Source organism: Apteryx rowi, unplaced genomic scaffold (assembly GCF_003343035.1).
Source record: "Apteryx rowi isolate R43461 unplaced genomic scaffold, aptRow1 scaffold_271, whole genome shotgun sequence".
NCBI classification, from domain to species: Eukaryota; Metazoa; Chordata; class Aves; order Apterygiformes; family Apterygidae; genus Apteryx; species Apteryx rowi.
The window spans coordinates 608,085-626,134 of record NW_020449097.1 but is presented as its reverse complement, the minus strand read 5'-3'; the positions used below and the strand labels follow the sequence as shown (position 1 = coordinate 626,134).

Sequence of the window (18,050 nt, the reverse complement as noted above, 5' to 3'; positions counted from 1 at the left end):
AATCTAACCGGAGTAAAAATTTGACTCTCTTTTCTGTGTGCTTACATTTTTTTTTCATAATTACACTATATAATTAAATTATTCTATTGTTCATTCCTTGTACACCTTCATACCATCTCTGTCTTCCTGGAGAGGTCAGAGCAATTAAAGGAAGATCAAAACATATGAGCTCTGCCCCATTCATTTGCTCCACCCCATCTGATTTGCAATAAGAGCCTTGCTTTGCACAAACTTTTTTTCCCAGATCAAGAATGGGAGTTCAAATGAACCAAAAACCTGCACAGAACTGAGAGACRACAACCCAAAATGCTTTGCTATCCTCAAAGAAAGTGTAGACAGAAATGCAAATTACCATTACTTTACTCGCATGGCATCACGGTAGATGAGGACAGCTGAGAGAACACTTACACTGCTGTGATTTATATCTTCCATACTCCAGAACGGAAAAATGTCACTTCACGCACAGGGCCAAATTTGAAGGGAAAATTGGTTTAATGTCAGTAAGACAGTTTGGCTCTAATGGAGCCCACGATGCTCAAAGTAGGACAGCTGAATGATGCAGACAAATGGGAGCATGATGAGAACACACTCCCTGCTGGGGCTCTAATGAGGGAGAAGGTACACTTTTTTGCTCAGGCAACAGTACTGCTCTCTTGAATGGTGGACAGGTTGCTGTCATAGCTAATGACCCATTACTTTAAGGAGCAATAGATTAGCTGTTTGTTTCTAATTGTCATTATTTATTCATTGCTAACATTATGCTTAGAACTGCAAATTAAAAAAGACTGTCACTGCTCATGATTAGGGAATGCTAGCTGGGATACGCTGAAAAAATTGCATATTTCTTCCTTCACATTTTGCGTATGAATAGTTAGTTACATGATTGGGTCTCTCGGGTCAGAGGTGTCATTAGGACACATTTGGTTCTGACATACTTGTGTATTTCATACAACTATCCAATTCCAAACTCTTATCTTGACAGCAAAATTCCCCTGAACGCAAGATTTCTTCATTGCTGTGTTATAAGCACTTATGTCATTGCATTGGTTTCACAGGTTGAGTGAAGGGTACCATCGACTTTATTCCAAATCAGAGGTTCTTTGGGAAGAAAAGACCCAACTTAACAGATTACAGAGGTTAAGCAAACATATGTCTTCCAGTACCAGTTCACAGCATTGATCTCCTTACAGCATTGCCAATAACAGCTCACAATGACTCTAAGCATGCCTTCAACAAGTCACATAGCTCTCTGATTGTGGAGAAGAAATTTTACACTGACCAGGGATTACATGTATCCACTCCACTTCCATCTGACTGCTGGAAAGCTTTCCTAGGCCACTACCCCTTGAAAGAAAAAAGGAAAAGATGCAAGAATGGCAGAGGTATCTTTGCACAACTGATAGATCACAATAAGGGGAAGCTGCAAGATTGACGAGCCAGTATATGCAGTAAGACTCTGAACACACTTCTCTGTAAACATTCTCATTAATTTTAAAGAAAAACACTTACCTAAGGTAGCTAAATCTTGCTACCCATTGCAAACTTTAAGGCATAAATTCTCACAGTACTCCAAGAGAAAGTGGAGCACTCCTTACCCCTTCTCGTTTGGCCTATGACAGAGATAATATTCACATTTTCAAAATCTATGCAACTCACATTTAAATCAATGAAATTAAGTCTCTCTGAGATCTAAGCCCAAATAACTTGCCTAGACTGACACAGAAAAAGTGACAGAGCACGTATTAAAACTCAGGTCTTCCAGACTCCAAGCTAAAAATCTAACATCTAGGTTTACACTTCATTTACCTGTCCTACGTGTCTTCATTAATATCCTTGGTGCAAGCTTCCTGTGTATTAGAAGAGGTAATTTCCATGTCAGTAAAACACACTGCAGTTATTCAATTTGGACGGACAGATTTGTTCTCTATCTAAACACCAAAAGGTCTCCCATAAAAAAATAGAAGTGCAATTCCAGAATTGCTCCTTAGACTTTGTCTAGATTTTTTAAAATGGCCTCTAAATCTCTYCCTACATACACGGGACTGACAAATTTCTGTGTTACATTATTACAGTGAACTCCATTCAAAAGTCTCTAAAAATAGCACAGATTATCTAAAACAGTGCTTGAGAGAAGCTCTTAGCACTACCACTTCAGGGAGGGGAGAGACAAGATGAGATGGTGGAATTGCAGATGGCTGGTCAATCATCCTCAAGGAGAAGATCCTAATTACCCAGGAATAATTACACCATACAATCTACACCTGTCACCCATCCACTATTGTCCTTAAAGTGAGCCACTCTTTGAGGACAGACTGCCCTGTTCCACATTATATTGTACAATAACAAATGTCTCTGGGTAATGCAATAACAATTTAAAATACCTGGAATGCTAAAGTGGAAATTATATTTGTAAGGAGTAGAATAATAGTGAGCAAAGATCCAATGGTAAATGACTGCTTGTTATAGGTCATTTTCTATCACCTCATAGGGCATCTATGTAAAAAACTTCATCGGAACCCAGAACTCACACTCCTTTCTCCTCAAAGATTTATACTGCTCCAGAAAGTGGTATGCCCACTACATAAAACCTTGGTGCAATCGCATCTGAAACACTGTGAGTCACTTCCAGTCTCTATATCGCAAGAAAAAAATAGTGGAACCAGAGAAGGTTCAGAGAAGGGCAACTAAAAGGATTATAAAAACAGTGAATAAGTGGATAAACATCCTGCAGTACCAAAACTAAAAGGAACAGGTAACGGCACAAACTCTAACATCCCTAAAGAGCAATTCTGGATGCTGGGAATGTGCTGAGGGATGTGCTTAAGGCACTAAGACTCATATGCTCTCCCTAAACTGCAACTCTCCAGTTGCCACTATTGGTGGCAGGACCCTAGGCAAGAGGGACCAGTGGTCTGACCCAGCAGAACATTTCTTAGCATCTTATGCTCTTACATCACTAGAGGTCTCATATGGAAGGAGGCAACATGGATAAAAAGCTCTAGCAACACTATAGTTCAGAGAGAAAACACCACTGAACTGTCTTCAGCAGCAAGAATTAAGCCTAAACTGCAGTCTAAATTCAGAGAAATTAGGCCACGTGCCCTGCTGCCAGGTAGCACTATGTCTTCTCCCCCAGCCTGGTAACGGAGGTGCAAAACACAAATACAGTGAGTCACTGACAAGGTCAAATGTCTGGTATATGAGTCACTGAGCTGGAGAAAGTGCATGGCACAGCTCTGCACTGAGAAAGGGCTCTCACTGGGCAGGAGAGGTGAGAGGAGGAGGTGGAAGCCCCGTGTGCAAGTCCTGCAGTACACGGGCCCTCAGGGGGCCCTAGAAGAAGTTCAGGGAAGAGGTGTGTAGTTTAGCATGGGCATTTGAAATCAAAACTTGAAGTGACATGGTGCAGGAATTCTACTGGAAAGAGAAAACTATAAGGAAGAATAAAGAAAAAGAAACAGACAAGCTTATTTCTTTGATTTTGCTCTTGGACTGATCTTTTCTCAGTCCCTGCCTACACAAATGTACTGTGAGCTTGACAGACTGTCAGCTGAGGAATGTAAAGCAAGCTATCCTGCTGATACAGCCGTCACTGTGTTAAATCCTCGATATGGTGGATGTGAGGTAGCTTCACCAATGTTAAGCCTTTGAGTGAGCCACTGTGAATCTATTGCTACTAGAAACCTGAGCAAATTCAGTCAGGGCTGAGGGTTTGGTCGGTTAATATGTGTTTTCATATCTTCAAACATCTTGTCTGTTAACAGTGTAATTAAATGTACGTGTGCACACATACACTTATCCTTGTACACGTACTCTTCTCCTATGTATTACCTGCGATGTTCCAAAAGGAACAGAAATGAGCGTCCCAGSGGCCTAAATGTCTTTTCAATTTCCCAGAATACAGAGGGCACATTTAGAGGTATTCCAAGCTTCCTTCTCACCCTCCTACAAGGTCCTGTTGGTCCAGACTGTTCTTCAAAGGATGAGACAGTAGTAAACCCTTCAGTCTCTTGCTAAGAGTGTGGATGACTTTCCTAATTAATGCCAACTGTCATATTTGCTCTCGTTATGTGGGTGTCTCTCCAATAGAGATGGGGAAGTCACAAGAGTCTTCCAATTACTGATCATAAGTTTCATTTGCCCAGTACCATGAAAAAGACAGTTATTCCTTTGACGTCTATTCTGATATTCACAGTCTCCTTAAAATCTAGGTGCTGGCAGAGATGTACAAAAATGCAGTTCAGGACAATTTAATTTTAGTTTTCAAAGACATGTTTGCAGTTAAGCCATAGCATGATAGTGWGAACTGATAAGGCTGCTCCAGACAGCAGGAGGTGGAGATGAGTAAGCTCCTTTGCCAACTGCCAGATTGCACGTCTGACATGTTGCAGATGTAAATCCAAGTAACTCAATGGGGAGACTACGCTGAATTATACCCACTGGGGATGTGCCCACGTATTCAGGGCAAAAGGCAGTAGAAAGAGCAGAAAGACAAATTCCTTGATATGAACTGGAGCAACTTTTTTGCAAGCCAGGAGCCTCCTTTGGTTTCTYTCTGAGGCAGCCTAGAGAGCTATGCCTGTCCCTGTGCCTATGCACATGATTCCCCCCCACCCCCAAGTGAAAGCTCTGAAAGTAAAAGTTGCTATGTAACAGTATGCAGCTTTTCTGGAGAGCAAAGTTGCAAAAGCAAAAGGAAAGAAAAATCTCTTTATTGCTTCTCTGTGAAACATGATAGTGTTTAGATCCTAAAAGCAAGGATTTTGGGTTTTGGTGCTATCAGCTGAGATATCCTAATCATATGTTCCATCTCCTCAGAAAAACAGAAATAAGAACAAAACCCCAAACTGGAGGAAGCTCAGAACTGGATTAGATCCCCTGCAGGAAGCAGAACTTTTATATCTCTGTCAAGATCAAAAAATGCTTCCGGGAAATGTCTTTCTGTCATTTAGTATGTGCTACCACTGGGCTCAGTTCAGAGGTATTAATGAGCTGTGATATTCAGCAGGCTGGAATAGGTGATGTAATGTTTCCTGCTGACCTATGAATGCAGCATAGTCATCAACTAATACATGTGCATTTGTATACTGACTTCTGAACGAAGATCTCAAAAGTCATTCATAACTGTAATTAAACATTATGATACCCTTTCAACASAGAAAACAATCTTTCAGGCATCCAAAAGACTAGACCAATCAAGAAACAAAACCCAACAGTCTTGATTTTTGTTCTGTTGCTCTGACTCCCAGATCACACTCCCTCCAATCAGATCTGTGTATAAACAACATGGATGAGAACTTCTGCACTGAGCCCTGCAAAATGTCCTAGAGTTATTCATGCTTGTAGTTCATCTTCAAGTTTAGGATTGGAAATTCTTAAAATTGTAGGACTCTTCAAGATCTGTAGAGTGTTCAGCACCACTGGTCCTCTAGGATCTTCTATAATACAGAAGCAGCTCACCTCAATTAATAGAGCTATGTAAGAGCATGGAGGGGAGGGGGTGAAGTCTTTCTACTATTTAAAAATGCTTATCACTCAGCTAAGAACAAGTTGTCCCCCAAACCTTGTCCTTTCAAGAGCTGAAACAATTTATTTTTGAGTATGTTCCATATCTTGCCAAAATTACAGCCTTAGGCTACTAAGAGAGTTCAGGATGACCAATTTCAATGTAATTAAAAACCATACAAAGGGAGGAACAGAGAGAGAGGAAAAAATAAGACAGGGTCAGCCACATGCACAGCACTGGACTGTAATTTTTCTGATTTATCAGCTGGAGCTGTATTAAAGAGTTATGAGTTGCACAATTCTTGCCTGGTCAACTGTTAAGATGAGCAGTAACAGAGTACCTGGCCATGCAAGACAGGGAGCCAGGCTGCGAAACCCTGCTGTCCCCACTGCCCCACTCCGAGGACCACCATAACTGCTTTGAGCCTGCACAGTTGGAGAAGCAGCTGTCACTTGGGAATTTTCTTAGCAAGTCTGCCACTTGGTAGGTGGCTTTAGCCCTRAACCAGGATGGTTTGTAGTCTACTGTTAACTTGGAAAAGATTATTATTAKTAGTAGTATTTTTATTTTAAGACAAATGGATTTGGCTCCTTAAGAAGTGTCCCTGGTTTTATTCAGGTATCACATGTATCTCAGTGTTGGTTCATAATGTACCTTTACATGTGTGTGTGACCAAATCACTCACGAAAATTCAGCAGCCAGCAATCAYTGAAAGTACAAGAAATACTTCCCCCTCTTTATGAACAGTTAAGCCTCTGTTTTGTTTTCTCCTTTGTGCTCTGCACTAGATGCTGATAACAACATTTCTTTAAAAAACGATTAGCAATACGAACAGTTCATGGCTAGTACATTCTGCTTTTAACAAAAAAAAAAAAAAAAAACACCAAAACCTCACAGGTTTTAAAAGTAAACTGGCTGTAAGGCATCTTATTACTGGATCCATAAATATTCAGTGTTATAGTAATCTTCCTGAAACCCACCAAGTTTTTGATACATCTCATTGGAAGTCTATTTTAACAGAACAGGAACTCCCATTCCAGTCTCCCCTTAAGGCTTTCCACAGGATTTCTTCTAACCTACTAACAAATCTAAGAGTTGCTAATAATCAAAGAATCAGTCAAGCACCAGGACAACACAGACATAACAAGCAATCAGACAAGACTTTCCAGATATTCAGACACCTGCCCTTAGCAGTGTTCATCTCCCTGGATAAGCAAACATAAAATTCTGGCTCTAACAGAGGGCCGCATGGAGATTTGCCACCACAAAGAGACATGAAGCATTCAGACCCTCTGCTTTCCTGTGCCACTACATTATATCACAGTGAAAAAAATTGTTCCTTCAATCGGGAGGAGAAAATTAGCTTTGCCCAACCAACTGTACTACCAAGCACCTCAACATCATATTTACGACTGTAAGACTCAGAGAAGGGTACACCCTTCCTGTCCAGAAATGTCATAAAAGTCTGGAGCCATCTGGGTGCTTTCTATGTTTAATAACAGTTAAAAACTATAAATGAAGAAAAACATCCATTTAATATCAGCTAAATAAAGCTTTTGTGGTTTCCACATGGTACCTTCCATTGCAAAAGCTTTCAGACCCTTTACACGTGTGAACTTGCGCAGTGGAAACTCCACCGCAGAGCTCTTTCTGTCTCATGTCAGGAGACATCTACAGCACAGTGGTATCCAAGAAAGTAAAAGACTTTTCACTCTATCCTGTATTGCTACTTTAGTATATTTTTTTTCTCCTCAGTTGCAGTGCAGCCTGTGTCTGCTGTGTAATCAATAACAGTTAACAAGGAAAGGTTTGAGATTGTGGCACTTACTCGGGGTGTTCAGGAGACGTGACTTTTTGCAGTGGTAAGCTGCCTCCTGCTCGCAGTACTCTGCACTGTTTATCATGGCTTCAAGCTGCTCCGCGCTACTATTGTAGTTAAAGAACATGGTATACGGTTTCTCTGGATCAGCTCCGTGGACTCTGGTTAGCTCTGTGTTGTTGTGCTGCACTGCAGTCCAGATCTTATCTTCTGTAAAATGAAAAAAAGTTTGAACAGGAAGCTAACAGCAAAAAACTTTCAAAATGCAGGGAACAAAAAAACTATCGACATCTAAAGCTTTACTGCATTGGAGACAGGATTGGCTTTACCCTGGACTCCTAAATGGCCACTCTGTGATGAAGAACTGTTGCAGATCAGTCTAGTCCACATAGCTGTTTCTCCCTGAACCAACTAGAGCAAATGCTGCAAAGCCTGCCGAGCCAGAGATAAACTATAAGCTTCCCAGGAAACACAGGAGATGTTAAGCATTCTCTATTGCCAGGTGTTGGGAGCAAATTAGATGCATTTCAGCTGGCTCTAGCCCAAAGAGAAATGACTTAATAATATGGCTTAGGTTGATAATGTTCATCTTTTGCAAACTTCTCTTGGCCTTAGAGCACAGCCCACTCTGTTATAGTAACAAATGGTAATGATGGACTGCAGCTGATGAGCTCACACAAACTTACCACAAACAGACCTCTTGGCAGAAAGCTAAAATTGAGAATATGCTCTTATTGGCCAGTTAGAAATCGTATCACTCATTTTACTTAACACTCATATTTTTCTACATAGAAGCCAAGTAGTGCCCTACTTGGATGACAGTGCAGAACAACATATGATTCAGTATCTGCAGTTAACCACAAATTTTGATATTTTTCCATACTGGGGACCCCATTCTCATTTCCTTCATTACATTTCCTGGCAGAGCAAGGGATTTCTCAGGCCACAGGAAGCAGATCCCAGGCGTAAGCGCAATCTGCACTTGTCTGTAACAACCCAATTCATGACCAGAGTCAAGGCTGGCACGATAAGAACGACAACACAATTAGAAGCAATTAAGCGAGCAGGGAGCCTATTTCCTGGCTGGTTCTGGTGCGAGAGCAAGGGCAAGATAACAAGGACAGACTAAGCAGGCAACCAGTACAGCTGACCCACAGTAAAGGCCAGACTCCATAATGAGCATTCACAGGACTGAGCCCTGTACGTGCTCCACGATGTTATTAAGAGATACATCCTGCAAATTCCCTCTTTATCAGAAAATGACCCTGCTTGCCCAGGGAGGATACGATATACTGACAAGTCAAAAATAAAAGAAAGAAAATTTTAATCATTTGAGAGCAAGTCTTCAGCCTCACTTGCAGAAACCTATGGACAGCAATGGAGAAAGAAGCAAGATCTGGATGACTGAGATTTCTTGTTATTCATGTTTCAGCAGGGAAACCCTGTATAATGCCAAACTGGATCTTTTCTATACTGATCTTAATACTGTGCATTTAAGTATTCAGATAGTTTTACTGTCCGGTCTGAGTTCTTGCACAGCACTAGCTTTATAGTTACTCCCTGATACACTAGCATGACGAGCCCAACAGCTTTGTGGTCATGTGTGGTAGTCAAATTATTTTTGCTGAGCTACAAATATCACACAGATCATTGAGACAGAATTCCAGTAGGTGTATAAAAAACCTAAAGGGCTATCTTTGCAGAGCAATTCAGATAATTTAATGGATTTTCTTTATAGAGGCTTTCAGATGACAGGCAAGTAACAACCAGTTAGGAGACCCTAACCACTTAAAGAGGTCTGTTCCAAGACCTGGCTGCAAGTTAAGACAAAATTACTTTCCCAGTATATTTATGGCAAGATCTAGAACTTCTAAAAGYGTAAGGACAGTTCATGCTCAGCATGCTGTACGTTCACACACAATGCTCTCATCATTTCTGTGATGATGGACAGAAACAATTGGCTTGTAGATCTATAATTTTGTGATTCCTATTGAATTCAGGATGTTGCTTGTGGATCCTTAAGGCTGAGTTGGACTTTGATAACTGAAACACTGGTGCAATGTGTGATACATAAAAGTTAGATAAAAACTGCAAGAAATGTTACAAATTTATTTATTGCTTTGTAAAACTTGCCCCAATGCTTGTAATCACAACCAACACTGTCGCACAATATAATAATAGCCTGCACTGTCCAGCACAATATATTGTGTCCAACACAATATAATTAAACATCTTCATAACACACATCCTGTACATCTGAAGGTAGTGATTCTTATCAGCCAGAGCATCTCCTTTTTTCTTTTGTAGTCTCAGGGATTGACATGACCAGAGTGGATTTTTCAAAAGCAGCTGAGGGTGATCTAACTTTGCTCTCACTGGAGTTGGTGGAAATTAAACCTCTGCCTTCACTGAAAGACCTACTATAAAGGCAAACATTAAGTTGTTAATACTATGCATGAGCTGTAAAAACAAAAGGAAATGGAACTGACTAGTTGTTAGAGATTCTGGACAGGCAGTCAGGARCTCCTCCACTGAAAGTTATTAATATGCTTTTGACAAACTAATAAAAAGTGTAGCTCACAATAGTAGCTATACTACTGCTCAGGAAGTGCAATAAGCCTAACACTGGAGATTCAAAGTGCTTAACGCTACTGTGCTTTCCCAGCTTTGTACTTCTCTCTCAAGAAATGTGTTGTGTGGGTACCTGATAAAACTAAAATCATCATGGATTGATAATTTAGAAGTGCAAAATTAAAGCAAAGGATGATCTAGGAAAAACTTATAAAAAGTACCATAGCATTAAACAGTCTTCCCAAGCAGTGTTGGAAATGTAATTAATTGAAATGTTTGAAATGAGGCTGGACAAGGCATCAGCAAACATACTGTCAGGGACACACATTCATTGACAAGCATATCGAACAGACAATCCGACAGGTCTTTCCTCTTATCTTTCTCCGTGATCATTCATTAATTTCCATTGGTCTTGCTGCCATTAAGGCTAACTGAGATGTCCCTCTAGGACCTGAACTTTGGCATTCAAGGCCTCCTTTTCTCCCCAGGATCTTGTGGAAATGAGAAGCTAACTGCAGATTTTCCATCCTGAAGTTTGCAAGAGGAAAGGAAAAGCAAATCAAATTTCTGTCTGTACTGAATATAATTACTATTTAGCAAATAAATGAGAACAGAGAGGAGGAAAAAGTAGTAGTGGAAAGGAAGAATTTCACAGTTACATTTCAAACATTTCCTAATCTACACATGCCCCATCTATTATGGTTATTACTTTTACTAGTTAGATCTGTGTTTTGCTGGTCACTTCAGAGATTCCTTTTGTGTTCTACCTTAAGGTAAAGATAACTATCAGCAAAGCTCCTCAGAAAATATATACATTTGGCTCACTGACCTAGTGAAAGGACAGTCACTACCACAAGCAAACATACATCTGGGTAGGCAGAAGCTACCGCCGTTTCAAATGTTCCTCTCTTTTCCTTGTGGAAAAAGCTAGTGTAGAAAGAKCACAGAGAAACCACATCTACTCCTTTTCTTATTTTTTTTTAAGCAATAAAACAAAGAAAGAGTCTGAAAGGAAGTGTTCAGGTTGGAAAGGCAGCCCAACACACTGCAGATGTACAACAAAAGAGCTAGTTAATGTTAGACAAGGAAAAGGAAGAGATATTTATTCAACGATCTCAGTGCCTTTCTATCTCATCCATGCTTCTTCCTACTTCACAGGGGAAGAACAGGTATTTCCATCTTACAACAAGGTACCTGAGATGTGGAGGGACTACGTAATATGCACAAAGCTACACATAACCTGCTAGGAAAATAAGGAATACGTTACAATAAAAATAGAGAACGTTCCTTCTTTCAAAAGGCATAGTCAAACATGACTTGAGATGAAGTCAAAATAACTTGAAAAGTTACCACATTTCAGCTTTTCTGGCCCCCCTGTGGCCTACCTGCAGTAGATGAGGCTGAAAATGATTTAAGCCTCAGTTTGCCTTGGAACAGGGTGGGGAGCCAACATTGCTCACTACCGCATCTCAGCATCTCAGGGAGAAATCACTGACAGCTGAAGGGCAGTAAATTCTTGAACCATTCCAAGAGAAGACCAAGACCACATCCACCTATGTCCACAGATCAGAAAACAACACAAAAATAATCCTAACCTTTCATCCTGAAACCCTTACCACTTAGGCCAACTCTTGAGCTTTCTTCAAGCACTGTATCCTCCACCTCACACCCAGCAGTATAAGGAAAAACACACTGTGACATGTTTCCAGCGGACTGCACAGGTCGCCGTTCTAACTCTTCTCTATCTGTTTGGACAGTTTCTATACAAGCTCGTACTATTTAAAAAAATTCACTTGTACATGTTTTAGCTAAGGCTGCTCCCAAAATAGAGCTGTCTGCCTCAGAATGAGGGCAAGGAATTATCATCCTACAGCTCAGTCAGTGTGTACTCTGAAGCCTACCGACAATAATCTGGGAGCTTGCATTTCAGGAGTGCTCCAGGACCTACARTAGTGATCATGCAGCTGCAGTCTGGACATGAACACAGATTGGTCCTGTTAGAAAGCAGTGAACAGCTGTCTGCAGCTTAGCTCCCTGACTTGCACATGTAAAAGTGCTGACATGCCTCTGCAAAGATTATGCCTATGCCTTTGAAAATGGGGCTACAAACACTGTACCTATTTCACTCTGTGAAATGTTTCTAAAAAAAATATTTCTTCCTTTTGCTTTTGTTTTCATTGTATTTTTAGTGGGTGATATTCTGCAATCATAGGTGCAAAACAAATTGAGCGTCAGTAGCTCCTAGTCATTCCAATATCTGGAAGCTGCTAAACTAGGTAGATAAGGCTCTGTTTCCTTTATTTCAACAAAATGGTTATCATTATCTTTTTATGTTTGTCCATGTTATATGTTTTCTACCCTGTTTACTCAACTTAATGAGCTCTCCTTGCACTTGTGAATTTACAATGAGAATGAAAAAGCTGTTCTCCAGACAAAGGTCACTGTTTATTTTTACCTTCTATTATTCCACCTTATTATTTTATTACTTTCTTAGCTTGGTAGAATTTCAAACCACACACAAGCTGAAAGTCAGTCAAAACCCAGTGGGAGAGCATAGCCACATCTTCCACTGTATAACCTAGAATACTTAAATGCAGCCTTGAGAAGCAGATTTCCTAAATGCTTGTTAAATTGTTTCATAATTCAAAGGTGACAACACTTTAATTTCAGGGTAATGCTACAGCTTTATGACTTCGCAGTTTTATTTAATGTCCCAATTTACTAGGATATTATGCTGCCTGTATTTGGTCCTAGGAGATGTTTTTACAGCATGGGACTGCAATGCATTCAGCACATTTCAGACTGTTTAGCCTCACCCATAGTTCTATCATCTTGCTGGAAGCCTCCAAGTTGCTTTTGACGGCACACAAATTAAATTGTAGGAAATTAGAGCAGCTGGAAAACTGGCTTTCAATGAGTTCTGTATTGTCTAATTCTCATTTTTATTCTTCAACTTGAAATATCTCCGTGGAGCACATTTCACCCATACAAACTGCATCGCTCCTTTGTGATTTACGAGGTTTGCCACAAAACAAGATTATTCAGACTGATTAAATTGCCAACAAGCCAAACATACGGTAAACGCTACATGAGAGAGAGAAAAATTGCTCCGAGAGCTCATATGATGCATTTCTTTCATGATGCTCTACACTGAATGCCAAATATTGTCCTGAAAGCTGTACCTATAACTACAGGAGTAGTAAGCACACAAAAGACAGACTCTAGCCCTTTAACACTGTATTGTTTTAAACTGCAGCGGCAGTTTAACCCAGCTGCTGTTATACTCCTCAAAGAGGAAGAAAGGACAATTTCTTAGAAGCAAACAGCTTTAATTCACTAATTCCAAGGAGATGTTTTCTGCATCTGCTATTTAACCTACCCTTTTTTTTTTTCATTTTTTTCTACCTCCCATTTTCTGTTCTGCTGGCTGACCCAGTGCTGTGTGTTTTTGCAGCTTTCTTTGTGCTCATCAGCCTCCTTCTAGTTTCTGATTCATCTGTCGATACTTCAAGCGGGCGTCTGAGCGCTGCAATGCATTTCCAYGGAAACAATTCTTCATGGGCTCCCGTCCCCAACCAAGCCCTGCGTGGAGCCCCCTCCCCAACAGGCTCGTGCCTGCAGGGGTACGTTCCCCAGGGACGTACAGACAGTACCAACCCCTCCTGGAGTTACCAGAAAGGCGCTGCCATTGCGATGAGGCAACCAATGCTGCCCAAGATCCGGGATGGAGGAGAGAGCTATGCTCCTGGCTCCCTCCGCGCTCCAGACACAAAGTTTCCTCACCATCAGCCCCAGGTTCATGGTGTCCTCATCAGCAGAAAGGCCGGGACAGGTTGCTCTGGTCGCTCCGAGCAAGATGTCTTTTCTATGACCACTTACACCCTCATCCTTGAAAGCTGTGCTGAAACCCAGAGGTGGCAAATCATCACCCTGCCAGCCTCCTGCTTGATATCATCCATTCTCATATTTCCTGTAACACAGGATATCTACAAGCAGGGAGAACTACTCCTCCCCAAAAACTGAAGAGGCTGTCGCTGAACTACTTCCTAGTGCAAAACAGATACTTCTTCGCAACCACATTCTCCACGCTGGTGAGCTGTGACAGCCTAAATGCCTGCATCTTCTGCCATTTTCAATGCCTTCCGATAGCTCAGACCCCTGCATGAGCCTGACAGAGAAGAAATGGAGCCCGCAGGACCCTGCCATCCTCCTGGAGGGGTGGCAGGAGGCCGGCCAGGATGGCTGAAGGTTTCTGACATGGCACCAGGCACCTGCCTCTAAGGCAGCTGCATCCCACCCTGGTAACTGAGACAGCTGGAGTGACTTTGAGAGAGCCACAGCTTACCGCATATTGCTGAGCACTGCAAACATGGGAGGAGAGTGATTAAGTTGCAGTAACCCTTGATTAGAGGTAAAGGTTAGAGGAAAACATCTGTCACACTTTTATACTCTCCAGCTTTGGTGGAGGCCTCTTGCACGCGTGACAGCGAAGGCGGCCTGCATGACTCCTCTCATAATGCTCGTCAGAAGCACAGTGATTTCACCAGGCAGAGCTTGCTGAAAGCGGCAACGCAGCTGCTGACAGCTCAATGCCTTTGACATAATACAAACATTAAATGGTGCTTTTCATTTTATAAAGTTCTGGAATATTTAATGAAAATTGAAAACAGAAATACATAAATTGTCAGAATTGGAGCGTGCCAGGAGAGCTACAGTGTTTGAGGGGATAAATTGCAAATCTTTATGGAGTGTCTTTAATCTACGCAGTGCTAAATAATTGCCAAAGGATTCCCATTCATTGTTTTTCCCCAATGATAAAGTCAATCAAAATTACAGGCAGTAAGCTGAAAAGTACATTCATAAAAAATCAGGCACTCCAGAAACTTCCTGAAGAAGTTCAAAGCCATGAAATCTAATCTGGCTCACTTTGAGAACCGAAGGGAGTTTCACCACCTAAGCTCTTGTCCTGCAGTGATATAGACGCAGGTAATAAAATTAGAGCGCAGGGCATGACCTCCTGCTTCTCCTTTCTGCTATTGCTTTAGCCTAACCGATGTCAGCCATCCTTTCCCTGTGAGAGTCTGACATGTCCACAGGAAATGTAATAGGGGTTAAATCACAAGGTGACTTCTATGTTACTGTAACTGCCATAGAAAGTAAAAAGAGGTGATTATTTTTTATGGCAAAATAGATTAGTAAGTTATATAAACTGATGAACTGAGATTGCCAAGAGAAAAAAAAGGGAAAGATGGATAACAGGGAGAGTAACACCACGAGTTCGATGATTACGTTGTGAATACCAGTGGGGACCCCTGCTGCAGATGGGGATTGAAGCCTGGCCAGCTCTGCTTTGTAGCAGACCATCTCTTGCTATTCTCAGCCAGTAAAGATGAGTTGCTACAATATTTTCCTCAAATAGCTGACCAAAAATCCTACTATAAGTGGGGCTATTCAGACACAATGTATTTAGACACTTAAGCTATGCATATAACTTGTATCCTCCTGAATTCAGCCCTGCCTCTTAACATGCCATCGAATACATACTCTATGGAGCAATAAAAGTCTTGATCATTGTTAGCTGAATGAAGAAAAAAGGCTAAAGGCAATTTGATAAAGAAATTACAAATATCACTTTGGTTGGCAATCTCCTTCTGCTCCTGTTAGAATCCCTTATTATATCTGTGATTTAAACACAATATTTGCATTTTGACAGGAGAGTGCAAAAACAGAGATGATCTGCAACAAGAAAAAATATGTTTTGTTTCATTAATAGGGTTTTTCATTATGGTAGTTTCAAAAACAGATTTTGGACTAGTAGCAAGAGCTGGGATAAGGGCTCATCTTTTCCTGAGCTGCATCTGTGGAGGTAAAAAAACAAACAAACAAAAAAACCCCCAAACACCCCAAAACCTTGGAGGAATGAATAAATACCTGGTCAAGACAAAATTAAGCATTGATCTTATCATAGCAACTTCTAAGCATTATTGATTTGATGGCCAAGGGTCTCCGTACAATAAAACTGCATCAGTAAAGATGCAGTTAGGCAACAGAATGATTTAGTGTATTGTAAGAAAATTTTTCAGACAGCAGGGTTAAAATTTACACTGGGGAGGTGAGGAGAGGTCATTATAAACACTTTCCATTGTAGGGAAGCAAAACAAGTACATGGATGTAGACTACATGCATACAGACACTGAGCTAGAGAATATCATTATTAGTGTCTAAGTAGTACTCAGGACAGACCAATAGACTTCTAAGCAAGAAGAGAGAAAAAAAAATAAGCATCACAAGAATATAAGGACTGGCAGACTAGAGTTTCAGATGGTCCATTAACAACCAATATCAGAAAATGGCTATCACCCACTTCAGTGGCAAGTGCAGATTAATTCAGTTGGGCTAATTATCAAACAATCAGCCTACAAGGAAATTTTCTTTCCCAGCCCTAAATGTTGTTTATTGCTCTGAAACATGACAGGATACATCCTCTGTGTACCTAATGCAAGAAGATGCGGGTCAAGAGCACCATGGATGATGGAAGAACCCAGATAAGGCAAACAGAGCTGGTCCCCGTTTCAGGCTGCTTGCATGCGGCTGGCCCTGGAAACAGGCCAGCTGTGTTCCCACAGCAATGAACATAACTAATTAATAACCCCTGCAGGGACCCACACAAATCCTCATGACATCTCTCATATAGTTTATCGCCCTACTTGATCTACTCATGGATTGGGTGCATATGCTTGTTTCTCTGCCCCCACGCACACGCGTATTTATTGTCTATTATAATTGATGAATTTCCATGTGAACATTACTTTGCTTTGTGTTTAACGGGTAGGTAAGGTGATGAAAACTTCATGTTAATAAGGTGCTGTCTTTTTTTTCCTACTAGTTTTGAGTTTGTTGTCCTTCATTGTCATTGAACTGTCTCCTTACTCCTATTGTAAGAAAATGCAAATGAGAGTATCTGAACATCACTGCTGTCAAGTGAGGCCCATCCTAATCTAAATGGTCATGATTTGTTTATTTTTAGCTTCTCTTTGCACAGATATCTTTCTAATTAGGTACTTTACTGTTCCCTACTACTTCCCTTTTCAAACACTTATTACAACATTACTAGAAAAAAACAGCCTTTGAGGCAAGGCCCCTTCTAGTAGTTCACATACTCTTTGCTATTTTTGATCAATTTAAATAATAGTATGCCATCCATAGTTTTTGTCACCTTGCTTTTTCAGTCACTTCTTCTGTCAATGAATAAATATGTTTATCCACTCTGATACCAGCAGATATCCTGTGAAACACTACTGTTAAATTTCTCGCCATACTGAAAACTGACTTTATATTTCTCTCCCTTTTGGTCTTTTTCCCTTTCAAAATTCCCTTTCCCTTATTTCTTTCTCCCTCTTTGTATGACTGTCCAACTCCCTCCCAACACACACACACTCGCAATTCTGTGTTTTCTTCATAATTTCAGTTCAGCACTGGGCTATTAAAGTTGACAGGTTGCATAGAAGTCACTGGGAATATAGAGATAATAAATTAACTTGTAATGTTGATGCTCTCCATATCCATCTCACATATGGGATGCCTATGACCAGACACTAATGTTTGGGAAAGCAGTTGTTAACTGGCCTGGTTAATAACTGGCTATGGACAAGAGCTCTATCTGTTCAATTAAACAGATAAAAATTATAAACAGCTTTAAATGCAAGTGAACATTAAGGAATAACACTGTTCTCTAGATGCAATGATGCCGCTCATTGCTGCTGCTGATTTCTTCTTTGAATTCATCTTTCACAGATGCAAGATACTGCAATTCCCAGAAGTCATGAGCTCATTGCACCTCTACTTTTAAAAGCACTAAATGAGTCATTTCCCAAATTTTCTATTCCACATCTAAATTCTTCAGCCTGTACGTGTTTTGGGCATAAAGAGGTTACCTCTCCTTGAACTGCACAAAAAAAAAAAAAAAAAAAGAAAAAGAACTGCCAGCCTGAGTACAGGCAAAGTTTCATTTAGCTCAGGAGCCAGTCTCTACCTCAGAGTAAGAGCAGGTACTTGGGAATGTGAGAGAGGGCAAAATGTTGCCTTGGAGCTTGCTCCTGTTTTCCAGTTCGCAGCTACCTGAGCTGGGTGTTGCATCCAAGCCTCCAGGTTTAA

At 40.8% G+C, this 18,050-nt stretch overlaps 1 protein-coding gene across 1 annotated transcript in view; it reads right to left on the bottom strand.

The window, feature by feature from the left end:
* The window catches only part of CNTNAP5 (contactin associated protein like 5), a 220,631-nt gene that overhangs the window by 73,891 nt on the left and 128,690 nt on the right, over window positions 1-18,050 (bottom strand). Inside the window, exon 13 of the mRNA XM_026068493.1 lies at window positions 7,335-7,535. Within this exon, the coding sequence (XP_025924278.1) occupies window positions 7,335-7,535 (201 nt within the window). The remainder of the gene's footprint in view (window positions 1-7,334; window positions 7,536-18,050) is intronic.